We start from the raw sequence: 23673 nt of genomic DNA, 5'->3' as shown, positions 1-23673 counted from the left end.
GTCTTCAAGAACTTTCTTAACGTCCAGTGGATCGACTCAACAGCTTTTGGATAACCATGACCTGGATGACTGAGAACCTACACAGACATCTTTACAATCAGGTCCTTTCGAAACTCCCAAAAAAGATTGTCTTAGCACATTAACCCAGGTGATGTGTCTCATGCTAATGACCCTCATTAGCATACAAAGGTGAAACTCGCATTTCAACGACCCCCCTTTGACACCCCCATCAACAATCGTGGAGGAGTCAGACGGGTTTCGACAACGGAACGTGAATGTCACTGACCACACCCCACAGGTTCAATAAGCTGGGACAAGAGCAGCCACCTTCAGAACTGAAGAAGTCTCTTGGAAGAGAGTCGAAACGTCTTCAAGAACTTTCTTGACGTCCAGTGGATTGACTTACACAGCTTTGGATACTAAAGTGTATCATCTGTCTGCGAACTTAAGGTCTTATTGTGGTACCGTGCGCGCTTATAACGGTTATTACGGTACGTGCGTCTCAGAAAATAATGCCTGTTAAAGAGTAGAGGGGTGGACACAACACGGGCACTGGTAGGTGGTGAACACCGTTCAAACAAGTAATTCAGTAGACCGGACGCTTGAAGTGAACAGCGTCTTCACATAAATGTATTATTCGAGATAGATATGACGGAGATGTTTTCAACTTTGTTTGGGCAAAATGAAGTTCAGGGTCCGCCCGGCTCGTCGTCTCTGGGGTTCGGGTCAGGAAAACCGTCGCTGCCGCAAAATCAAGTCTCTATGGCGGGGCAGATGCCACCACAGCTCGTGGATGAAGGGCCTACCCTGCGGAAGCCTGGAGCCATGAATGAACCTTTCTATTTACTACGAGAGCTTCCTGGTACGTGTTGACAGCTATAGTCATAGCATTTGTTGTACGATTAATTTCTGATAGTTTTTACGAATGATTTGATCTGCTAGCAAAGGCTAACACGCAGTTTGTAAACAATGCCAGCTAACATTATGCTAACAGATGTGTTCACGAAACATATTGACTAAGCTAATTTATGGGTATATTCGACCCGTTTTTTTACGGAATTCGTTGTTTTTCCATGTTGTTTAGGACATAAAAAAGATCAAAATGAGTTTAAAGTTATTTACTCTAAAGACAAATGGCCTGGAACTGAGGTCCTAGTAGGGATTCTTGAGACCATTAGCCAACGTCCGAGTTGTCACCAAGCAAGAAATGATTTTTCTGCATTACCTTAATTGCTACAACTTGAATTACTTGCATATATAATAAATCCCGAGGTATTTTATATTCGTATGGATGTGTGTTTTTAGTGGGGAACGAGTTAACCGGCAACACCAACCTCATCACGCACTACAATCTGGAACACGCATACAACAAATTCTGTGGCAAAAAGGTGAAGGAGAAGCTCAGCAACTTTCTACCGGAGTTACCAGGTGAGTTTTGGCAAGAACCTAATGGGGATTAGAGGGAGTCGTAACTAAATGCATGTAATGATCCGTATTCCACAGGTAATGCCTCTGTTCTATACATTTAGTGTTATTTGTAAACTGTTAAGTGTTCGTCTTGATTGAGTCAGTCAGTACAAAGCAATACTGTTAGTAGAAAGAACATTTATTTTCACTTGTGACCATCAACAGGGTAATCAAAACAGTACCTTGTGTGGTAATGACCTGCTTTTAAACTGTGCCTTTCTTCTACCATCCTAGATACCAATGCTTCACAATTCTCATTCCTACTGTATCAGATTTTGGCTCGCTCTGAATTTCTGACCTTTATTTCAATCACAGCATCCCTTTAAAAGAGTTCAAAATCACACCTTTCTAAATTGTATTTAAAAACCACACTTACAAATGGTAACCAAATTACAATGGTCGGACTTGATGCTGCTGGGTACTCTGTACAATGATATCCAAAATGTTCAGATCCGTACCTTGAATATAATAAATGTTTGTAGTGCTTGTAAATCATGCAGTCAACCCGGATCATTCCCTTTGACAGCTAGCAGACAGTCATGTCCGACTCCAAAAGGGATGAGTCCCAGATGTTTGTGTTTTCATGAAAGTAACAATGAGTATAGTTTTGTCCTGTTCATCTCAAAGATTTTTTGGCTGTAGTTAGTGGTTTCTCTGTCGCTGTTTATATTTTGATCCTGTCTCTTGTTTCTTGTGCAACAGGTATGATTGACTGTCAGGGCACTCAAGATGGTAGCTCATTACGCTCTCTGATTGACAAGCCTCCAGTGTGTGGGAACTCTTTCAGTCCTCTGACTGGCGCTCTCCTGACGGGATTTAGACTACATACTGGACCGGTACTAACCGAAAACATTAATGCATTTTTTTGCTTAGCCCACATTTCAGTATGCTGGTAGATACTTTTGTGTGACTGAATAGTACGTTGCTTTTTTCTTTTTCCCAGCTCCCAGAACAATATAGACTGATGCACATACAACCTCCAAAGAAGAAGAGCAAACACAAGCACAAACACCATCGACCACAGGACCCATTACCTCAAGGTATGGTAGAAAACATCATATACACACACACAAAGGTAACGAATGTAATGTGTGTTCAGTTACTGACTGTTTTGATTGTTTGTGTCTCAGAAACGCCGTCAGACTCTGACCCCAAGAAGAAGAAGAAAAAGAGGGATGATGATCCTGATCGCAAGAAGAAGAAGAAAGACAAGAAAAAGAAGAAAGTAAGACTATTGGTCAAGACTTGACTATTTCTGTCATGCTTTATTGTAGATCCTAATGGGCAGCGATTCAAGGCTTTCCTAAAACCCTTGCGCTAATATTAATCAAACTAATTTACCCTTGAAGTTAAGTTGTTTAAAGTACTGTGTAAAGTACACTGACGAGGGGGACTAGGTTCAGCTGTGTACTCACACAAACCAACAACATCAACACAGCTTTTAAAATACATTTTATGTTTAAAATACAGATATTGTTTTTGCATGGTGAATTTAAACCGTTGTGTTATTGCTCCCTCTCTCACCAGAACCGCCACAGTCCTGACCATCCCGGCCTCGCTGGATCACAACCTAACAGTAACAGCCTCAGATAGACAGGATCCCACTGTGTGTTCAACAGTGCATATGGGTGTGTTGATGACTGCACATTTTGTAAGGGAGTGAATGTGTATTTTACAGATTATACCGAGTGAATCAAATGGATGTATGGTTTGAGTTTGTGAGCGTAAATGCAGCAGTGACAGAATGGATGTATGTGATGATGAAATGCTACAGAACAGTGTAAAAAAGCAGAAAGCCTCTTGAGCTGTGTGTGGTAGGGATGTCTTTTGATTTTCTTTATCTTTTGGTCAGAATGCCAAAATCCAATAAAATTTGATTATCTTTGATTGTGTCATTGCAACCTCTATGGATTTATTTCATATTTAAAGCTGTTATTTATTATACACGAGAAAGGTGATGCTGAGGTATTTTACTGTGACCAATGTTGGGCTGGGTGGTAAAAGAAATACCCGTCGGACAATTGGCTAACATTCATATATTTATTTATGAAATTCTGAAGGTGGATATAATGATTGAATTCATGAAAGAAAGGCATAGGTTGAACAAAAAAACCAACGCTTACACTCCAAGGGCAATTATTGCATAGGCCAAAAGTATACACATTAAGCAACGAAAATTTTTTTTTTTTTTGCTAAAGGTGATTAAACTTCGTACACATTTATGAAGGTATACATCAACAAAGTCATAACACTTCAATTTCTTTCGGCTGTTTGCAAGCTTGACTAGATGTTAACTAGAGATACAAAGAGGTCAGTTATTGAAATTGCAAGTATGATGGACTTGAGATATGCCAATACGGTCAGCAAATGTGGTAACAACACAGTGATGGATGCTTGGCTGGACCTTAGTCCAAGTTATTGGAATATACTTATCATAAGTACAGCATCAGAAAGAACAAACTGCATCGACTGTTGTGAGGAAAACTGATTCTGGAACTGGTCATTTGCTGTGGGAATCATGCGTAGCTGCATTAGACACCTCTGTGGCTGCGCTCCAGTATGTTATCCACAGGATAGGAGCAGTACCATCGGCAAGCTAGCGGTCCCTACACATGGCTTTGGTTTACAGAGAAAGGCCTTTGGGTGAGGCATTGATCTTTTGCAATAAAGCCAATATGGCAACAAAGGCACAAAATTACAACAATTTCCTTCAAGCGATAAAACAAATATTCCAAAAATTGAACTAGAATGGAGAAAAGCAATACATCAAACAAAAAACATCAATACACCTAAAGCTGTCTTGAAACTGAAATGCATTCAGTCAAAAAAAAAGACACATTACAAACGATTTCATCAATCTAAACAATACTGGGATGTTGAGCATCCAAACAGGGAGCTCACTTACAAAACAATTTTACCCACAGCCGTATCTTCCACAGCAAATCAGTTATTATATACACCCATATATAGTAAAGAAAGCAAAATATGGACTAGAATACAAGACTAATCAGTTCTATTTACAAAAATGTTTTTCCAAAATCAACATATGACCTAAAACCTAAAAGGACTTCAGCTTAATACACAGTGTATCATCCTAACTTCACTTGTAATTAACAAACTACAGAATAACTTTTTGTTGCTGGCACAAACATTTCCCTTTTTAATGCTACTGCAGCTAAAATATAAAAACAGGACTTAAATACATATCATACACGCACTAATTCATTTCTCCGCCTAAAGCAGAACAAAGTGTCTCATAACACTGACAACATTTTTTATAGTCATTTATATTTTTCCTTATGACTTTTCATATTTTTTTCCTATATATAAAAATTCCAGACAGGGGCATGAGTCCACAAGGACTCATTTTGTACTAAATTAGTGGGATACATGACGATCAACGTGCTAATTAATTTACTAATATTTCCTGATGATTTTCCGCATAAAAATATTTGTACAGAGATCAGTTGCAGAGAGACAGTACGTAAGAATAAGCAGAGGTAGATGTGATGTCTCTACAACCAGGCTATCTGTGCGCGTGTGTGTGTGTGATCAGAGAAATGTCTCAAAAGCTTCCTTAGTATAAAAATTGTGGTGTTTAGATACTTTATCTTAGATAGCTACTTCGATAACTATTAATAGTGTTCTAGAAATGTTAAAAAAAAAAATTGTTTATGTGGACGTGAGTGCAGTAACAACAGCACATTAGCCAAAGAAATTGCTTCATTTAACGTGACTTATGAGCAATGCTCAAGTATAAAGTCTCTATTACCTAAAAACTTTATGCTGTTATTTGGTGTCAGCAAGGATTGGATGATAATCTTTGAGAACTACCTAACAGCATTTCAAGTACCGTGATATCTGCAGTTCGACCCTCAGAATGTCTGCATATGACTGTGTGCGTTTGAGTGTAATTAATGGCTTTAAATCACACCAATTTGGCTTTTTGATTGAAAACCAGAATAAATAAAAAGCAGCACACGTTGATGACTAATTCTCCCCCAAATCACAGAAAACTCAAAGTCTAATTCTGAGGCTTAACAACCATACGGAATCTGATCTATTTCCTCTGTATTATTGCTGTATTGATGAGAAAAGTGCATCAGCACTGACAGAAAACCAGTCCAAAAGAAAGAAAAAATGTCTAAAAACAAAATCCATTTGAATGAGTTACTGATGGTGTTTTTTTTTTTTGAAAGGCACATAGAAAAGCAAATCTGCACTACATCTACTACAATTAGTCTAAGCCTCCACAGCAGCCAAGCCGTTGCTGTGAGGTTTGTAGCCGTTAGCCTCGGTGTGGTTGAGCGCCTCCATTTCCTGCGCTACAGCTTGTTTGTCTTTGGCCTCCTTTTCCTTCAGCAGGTGTCTGCGGTGGTGGAAAAGGTACGCCGGCAACAGGAAACCAGCCAATGAGAAGATGAGCAGGCCAATGTTTATCTAAAGGGCGATGAGATGAGACAGGTCATAAATGAAAGTCAAAGTTGGAGCCAGTAAGCAATATTTTCTGGACTCAACAAGAACGTACAGAACCTACAAGCACAACTGGTTCAGGGATTTTGTTCATAAGATGAATAGTTCATAAGTCAATGTTTATTACATTTCGATCTATACAATTGCCATTCAAGGTCATTTAAATGTCATTACTAGTCTAAATACAGAAGTACTAGTCCTTATAACTTAAAAGAAACAATTCTGGACCCAAAATCAACACATAATGACATAAAATATTGCAGTACCTTATTGTAACTTTTATATCTCTACCTCTGCTGAATGAAGTTTCTCCTTATAAACCACTGAGGTATTCCACTGGACTTACAAGAATGACACATTGATGCACTTCCTTGTAATCATAAGTCCAAAATGTCACATTATTTGGAACTACTTTGTTTTATTTCCATTAAGTTTCTCAGCTGACTCAACCAATAATTAACATCAAATAGCAAAACATTCAAGAGTTCAGCTCTCAGAAAACTGCTATTGCTTCCGCAAAGAAACCCGGCCAACATTGGTTCTATAAAAATATATATAAATAGATAATAGTGCTATGAAAATAAAATTGAACTGAGAACGTGAAAACAAAGTGTGTATCCTCACCCAGAAGGCATTTCCTTTCAGAGGCCCGACCATGGCGATGAAGAGCGGCTGCTGCAGCAGAGCAATCACAGCGCTGATCATGGACTGGAGGCCTGTCAGGGTGCCAAAGTGGTTTGACGGGTAGCTGTGCAAGAGAAAGTGACGGTTACCAAGAGTCAAAATTGAATTAAAAGACAGTGAACCACAGACACAAAAGTTACATGTCATCATAAGTAAAATGCTGGTTTCTGTGGTGTGAATTTAAAATGGGAAACCATGTCTTAATAATGGATTATAAATTACAAACCCTGAATGATGACAGGTTCTGTGAGTATTGAGGGAACAGAAACTGGATTTAATATAGTCATTATTGAGTCATCAGCTGAATGTGTTGAACAGTTCTATACAATTAATTCACTGTCTGTAAGTAGTGAGTGTGTTGATTCAATTTTCCTTTGTTGTGGCTCATGAATTATTATAGGAGAACTCACACAGCAGCATAAAGGCCTCCACAGCATGAGTGGATGAAGCCTCGGACCATGGTGTGCAGAATGAAGGTCAAGATCTGAGTAGGAAAAAAAGTGGGGAAAAAAAACAAAGCAGTGGATTTGAGTTTGGGGATTTTTGATTCACCATCATTTTGTCTGTCTGCTTCCCGTCACGTGTGTGTAACTGTGTGTGTGGTCTACCTGTAGAGGCAGGCTGTCAATGAGGCAGCAGCATCCAAACGCAATCAGCAGCAGGTTGGTCAGAATGAAGGCTCTCATGGCGTTGGTCACTTTCTGGATTTTACTGTCTCTTTTGGGTCCACTGAGCTTTCTGAAGGGGGACATACACAATGGGTGAGCATTACGTCCCGAACCGGCCTATTAAGTTGATTTTGGTGCTATTAAACAGTTGTGACTCCCAGCATGTACCTCGGCACTGTGCCTGGAGGGGTAGGCTTATCCTCTTCACACTCCTTCATCTTCCAGTCCATGATGTATCCGATCAGAGGGCAGGTGACCAGACATAGCAGTTGCAGCGTGCCAAAGATGGATGAGTAGAAACCCACTGATCGAGGATAGATTGAATCAAACTAGTTATTTCAAGCAAATCAAAAAATGTACAAATAAAAGGATTTATCAACACATCACTCACCTTTTTCTTCTGCTTCAATCACCAGCTGTTCAGATGCTGAAATACCCAAAGAAAAGCAGTCTGTTAGGCTTCAGACAGGGTCAAATAAATTCTAAAAAAAAGTCATATTTTTTTGGGATATCATTAAACTATCGACACTCACGATGTTCTTCCCCATGTGTCACAAGAAACTCCAGCATCTTATTCATCGCCCCCATGAAGAATATGATCCGCAACTGCGACATCCCCATTGTAACCAGACTCCACAGGAAGATGGGAGAAAACACAGACCGACGGAAAGGAACGGCGCCTGAGAGAGTGATGTGAATAAATTGCCAAAGCTACATTGACAAAAGCATATATTTTTGATTGGTTTTATAGAGTCTTAAAGCTATTGTTGTAAATGACTCATTTTATTTCCTTACGATTTTTAACATAACAAAAAGAAACAAAATCCCTCTTTGGCAGAATTGACCACATCCTGTTAATGTATTCCATAAATATCCATAAATAAGTAAATATCTGTCTGTCGGCTTACTGGGGGCTGCCTCAGGAAGCTTCTCGGTGGAGTGTTGCACGTCTCCATTTTTCTCACTCAGTCTCTCTGCAGCCCTCTGGTCTGATGAAGGCAGCTCTTCAAGTGAGCCGAGTTCACTGTTATATGTAAGGAGACAAAACACAAATAGAGGCTGGTGTGAAGGAGCAACAGACATTTGGGTGCCTCAGTTTCCCTGTGTAGGGAGTCAGCGACTAACTAACTAACCTGTAGTCCACCTCTTCGGGGGTTGGGAACCCTTCTTTGGGCCAGTTGATGAAACAATTTAAAAAGACAGTTCCAGCAAGACCTGCCCACATCCACATGATCACCTGGAAGGACACTCCTGCATCATAGATCAGCTGAGATGTAGAAACAGAAGGAAGAAGATGTTGGTTATTACTTTATATCAATTTGCAGGTGTTGAAGTTGTAGTTTTTCAGCCTCTTCGGGACAACACAGGACACAGACACATGGTTTCTTAGTGAGGTTATGATGATGAGTGTGTTGGAACATTTGCATATTCACATATCCAGCAGATAGAAAAAAAATAAACATTTACTTTGAGTAACATTTGCAGACTAACTGTGTACTAAGGTGTGCTACTAATATCCCTGTGGGAATTACTAAAGCACTGTGTATAAAATTAATTGGAAAAAAAATAAAGATTTCACATGTCCTGTCGACATTACTCAGTAAATATAAGACTAAGTGAACAGTCGGCTTGCTGTTGGAGAGTCATCTGCAGCGTTTCCTCCTTCTTTAATTCACATCTCTGCAAAAGTCTGAGCAGGGAATGAACACACAATATCTTTATGTGCACGTTCACGAGCATCGACACCGCCAAAAATTTGGGTGAGTTCAAAGTTAGAGCTAACGATGTAGACTATGGGCGGGTTGCCTGTTATTTCTTTTTTTTTTAAATTGTTGACCAGTGTAAGTGACGTACTGTACTGGGTAGGAACCCATATCTGCCCGGAAACATTAATAGTTTGTTGACAGCTGAACTGAACTGTTTAACTATTGGTCGACCAATTTGTACATTTGGAGGTACAGAGGTACAAATGTAAAAGTTACAGTATTTTATTTTACTATGTGTTGTTTTTAAGTACTGTAATTGTTTCTGGTAAGTCTTAGGGAATAGCACTTGTATTTAGAGTAGCTCTGGCATCTAAATAACTTCAAATGGTGATTATGGATTGAAATTTAAAAAATGACGACCTGCGAACAAATCAGCTTGTGAACAGCTTCTCAGAATCAGTTGTGCTTGTAGATTGAGGACTACCTGTACAGCCATTTAAGCATACCTTGACTCCTGGGAAGGTGACGGCAGATGAGGCATAGGAGCCAATCATCAGAGACATTATGGTGGAGCTCAGAGCCCCAAACATGTTGGGCAGCTGCAGGGACAGAGACAAAGAAATAATTAAGTAATGCAAAGCACACTATAGATGAACTCAACCTCGACATAATTTGTCCACAAAGACAAAATTGAATTTGCAATATACAAATATATAAAACATATTTCAATGTGATTCAAATTAGTTGTCATCATTATCCGTATCATTATCAGAAATAATGTGACCATTAGGGGCTGGTGCAGGTTGAAACTAAATAAATACTTCCGTTTGACCAGCAGGGGGCAGACTGCTGCTTTGCTATGGAGGGAACTGGCCTGGGAAAGTTCCTCCTAATCTGGCATCTTGAATTGTGCCTCTAACGTTTGAACTCACTGACACTTCTGATTCCCTGCAGAGCGGACTCATTAAAAAATGTTAGTTTCTATGTCATGAGGAAACAAAAAAAAAAAAAAGTCATAGCCCAGTTGGGTCCCGACCCCATGGTTCAGGGCAGTTTATTCTTGCTGTTTCAGCATATTCTTTTGAGATAGGATTAAGAATGGCCAGGCCGATCCATAGCCAGCACTCCATGCCCTCCAGAGGGGTCAGTGGACCCAGCATGGGGGCATGCATGACGAACAGCGAAGGGGACAAGATGGCAGGCACCAGGCACTAACACGTCATATATTAGGTCGACCTATTTACAGTAGTAAGAAGCTTAGTGAACATAACAATGACCTATTGTGCTGTCAGCACACCCAGCGTCCTTTGATTAGAGTTTTAAATCGGTCAATAACGATTAGATCACATACCAGGAATCACATGTGTGGGATTTTAACTGTTTTACATGAGAGGTTTGTTATTCTATTTCAAGTTCACCAGCGTCAGTGTTCACACCCTGTACCCTCTTCTCATCAAGGCAAGACTGCATGATGACAAGTCACAATAAATTATTTTTAGCAATTACTGATGAAACTGTTCCGTCAGCTATGACTTTGCATCTTTACAAGTCTACGAATGCTGAACGTAGCGTGACTGGAAAGAGAATACTTGCACATTGGAGAGATCAAAGAAAACAGGGTTAGGACTTACTAATTAAAAAAGCATGAAAAATGTAAAACCTGAAGAGTGAGGAGTACAAAGTCTTTTCACGACAGTATTTCAGGGTCTATTAATGCTCCTTCAGTCTGCATTAACTGATTCTTTTGACCTCTTGAGGAACAAAAAAAAATCTGCAAAAACATTGAGATTTGATGTTACTACACTCTTAAAGTTAAACAGGCAATCTTGTTTGAAGCTGCCATCAAGCACAGAGCAACACTATCATCTATGTTGGGTTCTAAATCCAGCCTCTGCTAAATAAAGTTCCGAAACAATTCTCATCATTCAGTTTTAGTCTCCACCAACTCCTATGGGAAAATCTGACTTTTCCTTACTAAAGGCTCTTTCTTTTGTGTCTTGTGCCAGTTTGTAGCAAACTATGCAATTTAGCGTCACGCTTCAGAATCAGAGCCTCCTGTGGCTGTAGAGAGATTGACAAGTTAAGTTGTGGTTTCAGGAAACCATATCATTCCCTACAAGATGCCTTGGAGAACATCAGAGTCTGGTGATAAGGGATAAATGTTGCTGAAATCTGATGTCTTTCTGATTAACCTGTGATAATAAATTAAAGTATTTTCCACACTGTAAGGCACACCTAAAAGTCTTCAATTTTCCCTATAATCCAGTTCACCTTATAGCGCAGAAAATACTGTTGTGTTATATGGGTTTGCTGTAAAATTACATTGTAAAATTCAGTTGTATTGACGGTGGATTGGAACTCGTGAAATAGGTCTAAATAAAAGCTTAAATAATAATAAATAAAAAAGGATAAATAATAAAGGCTTAATAAAAGAACTTTATGACCCCATATGTATGTTCGCAGAGCTGCTTATGGCTCTTGACTCTAGAAAGACGCAAAGTTGGAAAGGAGCTTTTCTGCGATGTTTTTGTGTACTTGCATGTGGGTTGGCCTTGAGATTAGCCAGTGGTGACTGTTTGCAGACTAGTGAGTGTTGCAGTAGGAAACCAGAGGTCATTTAAAAGGCTGACACAACAATGAGTTTGGCAGGTACACAGGAAAAAAAGTTTTCCTGAGGATGTTCAAGAGAGGATGATGGAGAGAGACAAGAAAACATCCCGGAGAACACCCGTCCTCATTCAGCGTTTCCTAGAATCGACATACTTCACAGTTTGTTTGTGGTCATGTGATGTACAGACTAGACTCTCTGACTGTGAAGTTTATGATGTGTGGGCGAGAGGGCCCTCTGAGCATACAAAGGGAGTTTGCATGTCTTACTAACGTTAAAGTAGAGATATTTCAGTCATGCGAGATGTCAGCTAAAGGCTGTTTGCTTTGTTGTCTGACCAATGGTGTGCGAGGCGGACAGCAAAGAAATTTGGGACGTGTGTGCATGTGCAGGCAGCAGGCGCTTGTGATCAGGCTGGCCTACATAAAATACATACTTCACACAAGGTCTAGCAGCACATGTACAGCATGTTAACACAACCAGGGGGACAAGGGCAGAAACACGTGTATGGAGGCCCATGAGGGTCAACTGGTGTCTGCACAAATGAAGCTTTGGTCATTCACTTGTCCCGACTAATCGGCTCAGGCTCTCCTCCTGCCGTGCTCACTCACTTATGTGTTGAAAGACTTTGGCACTGGGTTTAATTAAGGCTTTAATGGGTGAGAGAACTGGCCAAATAATAGCTCAATAAGCAGCTCTGAACAAGAGCAGGAGGAGAAAGTGGCTCCAGAGTGGACAGGAGTGGAACAAAGAAAGACAGAGGCGTGTAAAAATAAACAAAGATAGAAATGAGGAAAAAGTTAGAGAGTGGGAGGACCTTTTTTTGTGGTTTGACTGATCTCCCCAGGCCACAGCTGCAGCTCCTCTCTCTGTGCAGACCCCAGCAGGAATCCCTAAACCACAGCTGGCCGGCTCTGCGGCTCCTTCTCTCCTCCTCAAATCCTGCCACCTATGTTTGCTGCACACGGACTGCTCGTCTTCACTTCTGATGTTTCTTGCAGAAAAGCGTGCCAAATTCCCTGGAGTTAACACTATTTTTTGAGCAAATATTTTTTTGAGCAAATATATAAGAGGCTCTAACTGTCATACCTCTATGGAGGTGAAACCACATCCTCTAAAATATTTGACCTAAATATGCCAGCTCTAAATCTTCCATTGTACGTATGTTAATATGATCAAACATAGTAACAACTACTGTATTACTTATTTGTATTACTGGATCCTGTTTTAGTGAAAATATTTTTTGGTTCGTCTGATGCCCTGCTTCCCCTCAGCTCTGACCCAGTGTGTGTGTCCAAGTTACTGGATTCTTAAGTGTGTTAAGAAAACTGCTGACCTGCTTGTGTTTGATCATAATCCAGGTCAGCCCTTTTAGATGTTTACCTCTGACATGAGCAGATTCTTGTCTCTGGTTCAGCTTGTGTCAACTTCGCATGATAAATTATTATTCTGTTGAAAGAGGAGTTCGTCTTTGTGTGTATCTTGTTAACTTGGGGGAGTTGAGTGTCTTTAAACTACTAAAAGGAGCAATTTGGTGCATTAAACAATTAAAAAGAGTATAAAGGGCCAACAAGCTTCCAGCCTCCAAAACTCTCCATCAGCTGAATGGTGAATTAAACACCTGCAGGTCTAAAGGAAGCATTCTGGTTTTCTGGTGCGTCAGGAAAACCCATCTTTGGAATGTTTACTATAGTTTTAAATACATTTTCATGGGTTTAATCAACATGTGGCTGAACAATGCTGTGCTGCTTCCTCCTCTCTGCTGAGAAACAGCTGAGAAAATGGGAAGCAACAGTAGAGATGAGAGAATGTGCAGCTTTGACTGTTTGGTAAAGCAGTGAGCTGGCAAACTGTTAGGGAGGGTGTGTGGTCATTGGGAGGCTGTTATTGGCTGAAAAGAAAATTGGAAACTTTCTGCCTGAGAGGAGTCATGTGAGCTCAGTTGAAAATGAACACACACACACACACACAGTACTGACGCACAGGACAAACCTACATACTTGCCGGGACACCAGAGTCACTAATAAAGCACTTCGTGATGTAGGTACCAGCTGTCACATCACACACAAATACACACGCCTGACATGACCGTCAACAAACAAAGCTTCCAGTCACAAGACACGATGTCCTGAGCAGAGATAGACATGTGGTCTAAAACACGCCGACACTGTTGGCTAGGAAAACTTTCCTGCTCAGGTGTTAAAGAAACATAGAGTACATTAGTCCTAATAGGTGACAACCCAAAGCAGACAGCTTTTGTAATTTACCTGCCATACTACTGTATTAAAAGATGGTAGAACATAAGCGTTACAAATGCTGATGTTTCAGATGGCTTTATTCACTCATGGCTTTAGTTTTCTTCACTAACCAAATACTGTCATTTGTTTTTTGTAAATGTCTTCCAATTCACAATGCAGTTTGTCCTGTTAGACAGCTTTAAACATACTACATACGCGTGACTTGGTTGGAGTCGGTGTTGCAGGCGGTGAGGAGACTCATTCAGTACATAGCTGAAAGTTATCAGTAGAGGCCAGAGATGACCATCTGGTACAAGATGTGCAGGAAACACAACTACTTTCCTGAACCGTTGTCAACCGTTGAGTTTAGTGCTCTTCCTCTTCCTCTTCCTTCATCAATAGAAGAGGGTTTGTTTTGTTTTCTCACAGCAGTTAAACAAGAAACACACAAAGATTCTGCTAACAAGCTGACAGTTTCTTGACTATTTGTAAATGACTACACTTTGAGAAAAAAAGAATCATGAATGTATCATGAAGACAGGAAGCCCAGCGGTAACTGTTCACACACAGATATGGAACGTTAGCTGTAGCCAGAGCATCTATGATGTAATATTAGCAGAACCCATCTATCCATTTTCTTGAAGACGAAACATTAATCTGCCTTGAGGGTCACGAGTCTGTTGAACCTATTCCCGCCAGCTATGGGTGAGGTACGTCGCCAGCTCATTGCGGGGATATTAGCATTATATTTATGCATAGCACTGGTGTTTTTTTTTTAGTCAGAATAAATCCATTTCCATTTGGTTGTGTGACTCACCGTGAGAGAGGTGAAGGTCAGGCAGATGCCTCCAAAACCATTCAGGGAGAGAGCCAAGAAAATAAGCGCTGATAGGACTGCAGAGGAAAAGAAATATATCGACATTAATACAAAAATCTACTCTGAGATAAATGTATCTTCAAGCGCTCACAGGTTTTTTACATGAAGATGATGTAATCCTGTTGCCTGATATTCAAATGGTCTTGGTTACTTTTTCTTAAGTGATTTACAATAAAAATGTATTCTTTATTTTTTGTAAATGTTGAGCTGTAATAATCAGTTGAATTTTTCCATGCATGTTGAAGTTGCAGTTGGTGTTCAACAAACATGTTGCAGTAAGTAAAATAATAAATGATCTTATGCTAGTTATTTTTTGGTGTTTACAGTGCAGTCTGGTCTGCAAAGATGACAAATGTGGACTGGTACGCAGCGAGAATGGTAATAAGCCATTATTCACATTTTTCGATTGATTTAATTACAAAAATAAACAAAATGTGTCTGTCCAGTTTTGTTATCTTGGCAGACCACACATTGTGGGCTGACATGCAGCAGTAATGAAGCCATTCATTACTCATAACCTGTTTTATCACATTATATTTCCCTGCCTTTATCATTGTCAGTAAAACTCATCAAGTTGGGTAAAAGTCATGACAGTGCAAAAAGTGAATAAAATAATTTGCGTTTTGTTTTGCGTCTGCCTTTATTTGTTCCTTATACACTTGGTGCAAATGGCAGGAAAGACTAGCATAAAGCACCTCACTATGGTTTTGTAAACTGGTTATAAACGTACAAGTGCATCAGGAGCTCCTTTAACATAGCTAACAGGATAAAACAGACAACAGGGAAGGTAAATGACAACTGAAACATAGTATTTTGTGAATATTTATGAAGTGCTGCTTGATACATATGTAAATCATTAAATCACACTATGGTGTCTTGTTTGCATTCTGAACAGCAGTATACAGTCAAATGACATTTCATTTGACTGAAGCACGACAAGACCTACGTATTGTCTTCAGGTCTGCGTTGTGTCGTTGCTCTGTCCATATTTTTATTCGGTAAACGAGTGAAAATCCATGACATGGGCCGTGCTTCAGGACACAATATCTGTTTGGCGGACGGATACAAGATCAGCTGAGACCACATCGCGTTCTTTTTGGGGGAGTAAAGAAATAGCTCGTAAGTCTTGTGTTTCTTTTCATAACTTATCATTGTAATGTAGCATATATAATTACTTATGCACAGGTTAAGTAATCATTTTTATTGGTTGATAAAAAAAATGTGTTTGGTTTTTTTTCATAATTTATGGGTTTTGGGCTTTTTCACAAGGCTAGTGCAGATTAAAGTGATTTTAGTTATTTTAAATGGGGAAAACTTGTTTGAGTTATGAGTTCTTTAACTTGCGAGTACTACTGTAGTTCATTCTAAGAGCTTCACTTTCACTACTGTACAGTTTATGACAATCCCAACCAAGCGTGGCTGGTATGACGAGTCACCTGAAGCCTTTCAGATAATGCCTACACAATGGTGATCTGCTTGGTGATAGGATTAGCTGGCTTAGTGGTTGTTGCCTTTGTAGTTTGACATACATGACCTGATGCTGTCTCAAGGTCAGCATCGTCACTAACATCAACAAAGTTCTGTTTTGCCTTATGATGATACTTCCGACTTATCTTTCAGCACGTCGCTGAAATGTTTGCACAATACAGCACGTGAAACACCCGCATAATGTATGTCTATAAACACTATGGAATAAAGAAAATCTATAAGAACACGCATACACACAAACACTTTGACTTCATAGTTTGTGTGGCTGACTGAACTTGATGTGACATTAATTGAACACCTGATTCATCGTGTTAGTTCATGTCAGGTGGTATCCATCCATCCATCCACCCATCCATCCAACTGAAGACGTGATGACTGCAATCACCTCGTCTTCAGCTGCTTATACACCTTGCAGGTCAGTCTCATGCAATCTCACATTCACACTTATGGACAATTTAGTGTAATCAATTGCCTAAGTTGTATGTTTTTGATTCCATCCCACATAGTGGCAAGATTAGTTATTATCCAGCAAGTAAATCTGAACTCACCACCAGGGTCATAGGCAGACACAGCCATCATAACACAGGAAAGACTGAAACATGAGCTGTAACAAAAAAAAAGGATGTCTTAATTTCTTACATACTATAAATGTATATATAATATCTACAGTATATATAGAGATATACATATCACATGTTTGCATGCTGAAAACGTCACAGGTACCATATAATGATGTGGATCATTAATGAGTGCAATTGTGTCAGTATGTGTGTGTCTACGCAGGAGAAGCTTATCTCCACACCCATTGAGAATGAATGTGAGAACATACTATGGAATGCAGACACACCTTATTTCATTATAAACAAGTGAGTGGCACACCACCCTCCTCCCACTTTGGGAATGCATCTTCCTGTCTTTTTTGTTTGCACTACGTTGTCAGTTGTAGTTTAGACTCTCACTAGTTACAGCAAACATTACCTGCCCACCAGGCGAATAGGGCGCGGCCCAAACTTGTCCATCAGGATACCGAGGGGCAGTGTAGTAGCACTGAGTAGGAAGGAGCCGATGGTGAAGCCAAGATTCAACATCTCCTCCTGGTCCACGCAGCTAAGCCACTCCTCTACCTCCTCACCGGAGGATGAATTGGCCAGATTCACAGCCACAGAATTGTTTTCTGTGGGAGAATTCATTTGAGAAGTGATTGATTAAAATTAGCAGTCTTTGTACAACTGATGATTAGGGTGACATATTCATTACCAGGCTGAAAAGAATTCAGATTTTCTGCTTTGTTGTGAAACAAATCTGATTATTTCAGGGTTGTGTAAATATTTTTTTTTTTAAAAGAAGAAGAACAAAAAAAAAAAAGGAAAAGACACCTTTGTGGAATAAATTTTTAGTCACTTTCACGTGCCGCCCTGGAGTTCATACAGTCACCATTTCAGTTTGAATACTAAAAGCTGTCCCACACATATGACGCCTTTATCAGTAAGGACTGCCCTCTCTAAGAACAGATGGGTTCACATTAAAAATAGACATCAGCCACATAACTATGAATGTAGAAAGCCAAAAATGATCTGAGTAACAGAAGTGACAGATGAATTTCATAATGTGAATAAAGCCCAGGAAAGAAAAGGGACAAGAAAAAAACATCTACACAAAATCTTTCATAGCGATACTCATCCTTTTAAAAGAAAATTATTATTTCTGTCTCAATATTTCATTAATTTCTGTACTCATTGTTTACGGCAGAAGATGTATGCAACCCAATGTGTGGAAATCATTACCAAAGACAGGAACCACTGTTCCAACACTGGGGTTTTTTTTCGTTTTGTTTTTTTTAAAAAGCTGCTTCATGCCCTCATCATTATGGATTTCTCAGTTAAAGCGGGGACAAAAGCCTTAAAATATGGCAGTGAAAACAAAATTTAAACAGAAAATGATCCAAATATTGACACTGAAAGTGTTTAAAGATAGTATTAAAATAAACTGTTAAGACAAACAAAGTACACATTACAGGTATGTGATTCAGAGCTGCTGACTTCACCTGAGCACAGGTGGGAGTAGAAGCCTTCCTTCTTCAGCATGATGAGCAGCGACCCCCAGCCCAGCAGCACGGCCGAACACAGCAGGTTTTCAATCACAGCAGTCACCGCCATAAACCATCGCCTTCTGTAGGCCTGGAGAAGAGTGGGCGCCATCGCTGCTGCTGGAGGGGCAACAAGGAGGGACGGTAGCAGGAAGAGAAAGACAAAGATGATGGGAAAGAAAACAATCAACCAATTAATCAAATGACAAAAATTGGTTTCCAAACAGCATGACTGGATCAGGATAATTTAGATCAAATGTTCCCTTGAATTTATCTCCCAGACACCTGGTCACAGTAGGGTTTATAAAATAGCACCTTCTTCTCCCCTCAGTGACAATTCAGTGTTTACTTCACACTGGAGACTTGATGGGGGTCCCTCAAGAAAAGACAGGACTTTTTGTCTCCCGGTCTGACTAAAGAGCGCCCATGTGGCTCCTCACTGTTTTGTAAATCCCATTCCTGACACCTACAATGTTATTGTCCTCACCTATCCTCCCACTGTGCTGTAAATAAAGCAGCTATTTCCCCTGGGTTTTCAGCTGTGGAAACAATACTAAACACTTTTGTTCTGCAAATTAACATGTTTAAAAGGCGACATTAGCATTCAAAAGCAGAGCCAAAGTCCTGTTGGGAGTCCAGGAGTCTTTCAGTGAAGCCACAGCTTGGATTTGGGTTTATCTCGTTTATCTCACTGGAATTAATGGGTCAATAGTGATGAATCTGCTTTCAAGAAAACAAAAGTACACAAACTGAATTAAAAAAAAATCAAGTTGGTCATGACCACCTGGACGGTTTTTAAACACACACAACAAACAGGACATCGATCGCCATAAACTCTGGCACAAGTCACTGACACCTGGAATGCCATTGGCTCATCATGACAGGTTCACACACTGGGGATGAACTAACAAGGATCAAAATATAATCGGCTTTTCCATTTCCGAAACCGAGAAGCGTAAAGGAACAGATCAAGCAGGAAGTGTCTATACAGTAGTCCATCTTGAAGGCATTTCTGCTTCACATGTTCTACTAGTCAGCGGTGGATCAAAAGGAACCGATTTGTCTCAGTGTATGCACTCAAGAGAAGTGCAAATAATGTGATTATCCGTCGCACAGCGGACCGCCTTTGTGCTCAAAGAATATTTGAAAAGGGAGGCTTTCAATGTAACCCACACCCCCATCTGAAAACCCTTCCATAACACACAAACCACCCCCCAATTGAGAGAGCAAGACAACGGCCATGCAGGCTTTTAAATGTGTGGCCCACAAATTGACTCTTTAGAGCAGGAGCGCATGGACAGGGAAGAAGATAATGGAGACGTGTGTGTCCCCCGAAAAAAGAAAACTTTAAAAAACCAAAAGACGACAGTACATTCTTGGATAATGACGGCATTAGGGAAAATATATGCTCTTGAAATTAACTCATCGAACGCATGACAGACGTTCAGTAGACAAAATGTTCTGCTGAAGAAGTACTTCAACACATCATGAGTTAACCTATGAGAGCTCCTCCTTCCTATCACATAATCCATATATAGTCACAGAATATCAAGCATGATTTAATTTAAAAAAAATTATAGTAAAGTGATCCTGACACCCTGATCGAATGTTTATAATTGACGCAGTCTTGTCAGCACCGTGCATCACTTTAACAAATCCGAAACTGCGACGCCTTTCATCGACTTTCTCCGAATACCAAGACCCAAACGCACGATTTGGATTCAGAGATTTTTAAGTAGATATTTTCAATCATTAATTATTAATATTACTAAAATGGTGTTAAAGCAGGCATAAAGTCAAAATGTTGTCCGTGTCTCTGTTAAACCATCAATCCTGTCGGCTTGACCAACTAAGTTAGCATCACGTGGAGAGCTGGTTTCAGTGCGGTGCCCTTCATAGTCGCAAGAATGCCAAAGCTCTGACTGGTTTGTCGATGTTTTAAACTAACGGAACAAGCAGACAGAAGAGCCTTTTGATAAAAAACAGACACTCCATTAAAGTCCTAAGTATGGAGAACCGCCGTCACATGGATCAGATTTACGCTGCTGTGGCTGCAACACAGAAAAAACCAAACATGGCATGAAAACAACATGGAATCCTGGTGTCAGGAAAACAGCTTGTGTGTGTGTAAGTGGAGGTTGCATTTCAGTGTGTGCTATATGATCATGAGTGTGATGTGTGAAAAACATAGGGAGTCACGCAAGTTCTTATCACACTGCCTTTGTCAGTTCAGCTTTCCTATGGCTGACCTTATAACAAACAAGGGGACAAGATAACGACAAAAACTCAGTGACGACCAGCACATGACACGTGGTACGCCCAGTAGGAAACAACAAAGACCAGCTAGAACTGAAGGAGGTGGGCAGGCACTTGGGATCCGGTGTCATGGAACTGTGCAACGTGCGTCTGTGTGTGCATGGCGGGAAAGCAGGTGAGGTGTGTGCGGCAGCATTTCCAAATATGGAAGCCGCTTCCTGAAATAGGAACTACCTGCTCACCAGCAGCTGAATGATGCAATGTCGACAAGACTTACTACTACAGAAAAGACAGTTTTGGTGTGTTGGAATGGGTCATAAAAATTTTGCCCATATATTTTATTTCTTTAATAAAAAAGAAACTTTTTAATCAACTCTGTATTGGAAATGAGATTTGACAAGTTCACCCGTCCTGTTTTCTTTTGAGTCTGTCAGCTGTTCCTTCAACCCACCCCTGGTTAGGGTATTTCTGACCTTAAACAACCTTGTTTATCCACCTCTGCAGGACATAAAGAACCGCAGGAAAAACTCTTCATTCTCACAAGTTTCCAAGAAAATAAATTACGCACACTAGGGGCCTGTGCTCCCTGAAGAGCACAAAAAAAAAACGCAACTACCCGGCTGGTCAGCAGCTGTCGGCCGGTCGTGCATGACCTCAGCTCGGGGTCCGGTTACCTGCACGGCTGGGGGGCCGCTTCAGGGACCCGCTCCGGTGCGTGTCTGGTGCTGCGTTCACGTGTTGTCCGTAATGACGGAATTTTCAGACGAACCTTAAGACCAGGCCTAGAACTGATGGGTATGTCACTGGTTTCATTCACCTACTAAGGTGAAGAAGGCAGAAAGAACCGAGAAAACACATACTGTACACAGAAATCGAATTGAGAATTTAAAACGTTCTGCTGGGAACGAATGCTCATCACAAACCAATTTGATTGTGGTTAACAATACTTCTGAGTAATTTCAGAGAGGAAAAAAAAAAGAAGCAGATATGACAGTGTGAGTATTTGCTGTTTTTCGGTGTTTTATGTCATATGTTTGTATATTAATAAATATTTTGATAAATAATATAGCACGAGTCGCGGTAATGATTTTTAAGACAGTTTATTAGAGGCAGCATGATAAGTCTTAGCACTTTTGTTAATCTATTAATAAAATCAGTGTCATCTTGTCTTTAAATTTCTGAGTGTAATTAATCAACCCTACCGCACAAACGGGTTCTGAAGGAACGCTTGGTAGTTTCTTTGTCATTAAAATCACATGAATGTCTCTGCAACCTGGCGTTAATGTCTGTCATCAATGGAAACATGTTTTATCTCACCGAACCTCAAGCATTTGCGGCCACCGTGTACAGCAAGTAACATTTAGCATAAATCATGTTTTCATTGATAAAACATACAAATCAAGCTTCTTTTTTTTTTTTTTTTTACTGACTGCTCGCCATAACATAAGAACTTCCTTAATCCATCCAAATTCCGGCCAATCCCTCAACGGCGAACGTATTTAATCATTTATTTAATAAACCCACTTTGTGAACGCCCAAATTCAGCATGTTTCTCCATTTTACATGTACCTCCGGGTGCGCACAGACTGTCTTTTGTCTCTAGGTGTTGAAGTCTCAACTTTGTGCCACGTGTGAGCGCGCAGAGCAGCCGGTTCCTCCAGCCGCCGCGCCATGCCGCCTCAACGCGTTATTACAATACCAATCACACAGGCCATACTTGAAGAAAAACCCATTTAGGCTCACTTACTTATGATGTATGTCTGAAAAATCAGGAAAAATGTCTTCTTTTTTTTGTTGGTCAGTGAGTGTAAAAAGGCTTTAAAACGCCGCCGCTGTTTTTCTTGAGTAGTTGCGTTGTGTCTGAGATAAACTTTTCTTTCTTTGCGTCCCCTCCTGCGAGCCTCAGTTATTTCCTCTCTCCGGTTTCGTTAGACTCCCCCCCCTTATCTTCCTAATTTGACTTCCCTCCCTCTTTCTCTTTTTGACTTCAGTCGCCACCCTGCTGCTCTCTGTCCAACGGCGGAACAAATGCCTTCAGTTCAATGTGACTGCGCGTCGTGGAGCACACAGCAGGGGACACGCTTAAAATAAAGCAAATTAGTCCCCAACTAACTGCTATATAAGAAGTTGTTGCTGTATTCTATGTCATTATTACATTAAACAGAGCCTTTATAACAATAAATCTAATTCTACCAGCTCCTTAGAAATTAGGATTTCCGTGTTTACATCACATACTGTATAATAATGTTGTCCAACTGAACGTTGCCGTGTAGACATTCATAACAAAGCAAAATCAATTTTTAACATAATAATGAACTATATTTTACATTACAATCGCTAAACAAAATTCAGACTGTTTCATATAAGGAAATTTTATTCAATAAATATAACTTCAATGAATAAAAGGGGTGAATAAATGTATATTATAGGAGGATCTCAGATGAAGTAGGGATATATTTTCTAATTCAGCGTATGAATAGAACTACCAACTTCATACATATAAAACAATCTATTCAATTGATCAGTTAATATTTATTTCCATTTCTTGTTTTTCCACAAAGTTGGTGATCGATAGAAACACTAGATTCAAATACAGACCTTGTAAGTTGCAGTTGTTCCTATTTTGTTCATACCCTATAGACACACACTGTCCTATATTTAATATACTGTATTGATATACTAAGAGCCTATCAGTTTGTTCCGGATCTTGGATCCCACTGATGTTTGTGTTTTTTAAACAATTTCCTTTAATTTTGTAATTTAACATCAAACAGACTTTGTTCTTGAGGCCCACCAAGGTTATTAAGTCTGTTTGCTTTCATAGGAAACTTCTATGTTTGCTCACTGTAAATCTTTATTGATTGTTTTAGCTGGGGCAATCTTTGAAAATTGTTCTTCTTTATTGTCTGTTCTCTGAAAATATTTTGAAATGTACCTTCAAGGAGACTTTCATTTTTCCTTTGCCCTAAAGGATCACATGCTTCATTATTTTCATCTGTTACCATATTATTTGTATAGAATAAAATAGAATAGGATGATTTCATATTGTCCAGAGGGTTTATTGTGTCTCTCACCTGCTCATTTGTTAAAACAGATAAAATGGGAATCTACTTACGAATGGAT

The 23673-nt window shown here is 39.9% G+C and overlaps 2 protein-coding genes across 4 annotated transcripts; one reads left to right on the top strand and one right to left on the bottom strand.

Annotated features, from left to right (window-relative positions):
* The first annotated feature begins 437 nt into the window (after positions 1-437).
* med19a (mediator complex subunit 19a) lies at positions 438-3352 on the top strand. Of its 2 annotated transcripts, XM_068325046.1 has the most exons (7): positions 470-555; positions 689-862; positions 1306-1428; positions 2170-2303; positions 2411-2507; positions 2598-2692; positions 2995-3352. In XM_068325046.1, exons 2-7 carry the CDS (start codon positions 763-765, stop codon positions 3058-3060), a joined length of 615 nt encoding a protein of 204 aa, XP_068181147.1. In that variant the 5' UTR covers positions 470-555; positions 689-762; the 3' UTR covers positions 3061-3352. The 2 variants fall into 2 exon arrangements, with proteins under 2 accessions (XP_068181146.1, XP_068181147.1); XM_068325045.1 differs by having other exon boundaries at positions 438-862.
* A 141-nt stretch (positions 3353-3493) lies between these two features.
* On the bottom strand, positions 3494-22542 carry slc43a1a (solute carrier family 43 member 1a). Of its 2 annotated transcripts, none has more exons than XM_068325044.1 (15): positions 22298-22542; positions 18253-18411; positions 17187-17382; positions 16757-16812; positions 14661-14737; positions 9505-9597; positions 8426-8559; positions 8201-8316; positions 7826-7972; positions 7684-7719; positions 7461-7596; positions 7233-7362; positions 7035-7108; positions 6565-6688; positions 3494-5907 (listed from the first exon to the last, which is right to left on the bottom strand). In XM_068325044.1, exons 2-15 carry the CDS (start codon positions 18404-18406, stop codon positions 5710-5712), a joined length of 1671 nt encoding a protein of 556 aa, XP_068181145.1. In that variant the 5' UTR covers positions 18407-18411; positions 22298-22542; the 3' UTR covers positions 3494-5709. The 2 variants fall into 2 exon arrangements, with proteins under 2 accessions (XP_068181145.1, XP_068181144.1); XM_068325043.1 differs by having other exon boundaries at positions 18253-18414; positions 22298-22541.
* Between the last annotated feature and the right edge of the window lie 1131 nt (positions 22543-23673).

This window comes from Antennarius striatus, chromosome 10 (genome assembly GCF_040054535.1).
Source record: "Antennarius striatus isolate MH-2024 chromosome 10, ASM4005453v1, whole genome shotgun sequence".
NCBI lineage: Eukaryota > Metazoa > Chordata > Actinopteri > Lophiiformes > Antennariidae > Antennarius > Antennarius striatus.
This window is presented reverse-complemented; position numbering and strand designations above follow the sequence as displayed.

Coding starts and splice junctions, on each gene's coding strand:
- med19a (XM_068325045.1), top strand. CDS start 649: ATGACGGAGATGTTTTCAACTTTGTTTGGGCAAAATGAAGTTCAGGGT. Junction 2,508..2,597: donor ACAGGACCCATTACCTCAAG/GTATGGTAGAAA, acceptor TTTGTGTCTCAG/AAACGCCGTCAGACTCTGAC. Junction 2,693..2,994: donor AAGACAAGAAAAAGAAGAAA/GTAAGACTATTG, acceptor CTCTCTCACCAG/AACCGCCACAGTCCTGACCA.
- slc43a1a (XM_068325044.1), bottom strand. CDS start 18,406: ATGGCGCCCACTCTTCTCCAGGCCTACAGAAGGCGATGGTTTATGGCG. Junction 7,363..7,460: donor CCTCCAGGCACAGTGCCGAG/GTACATGCTGGG, acceptor GTCCCCCTTCAG/AAAGCTCAGTGGACCCAAAA. Junction 5,908..6,564: donor TGAAAGGAAATGCCTTCTGG/GTGAGGATACAC, acceptor ATCGCCCTTTAG/ATAAACATTGGCCTGCTCAT.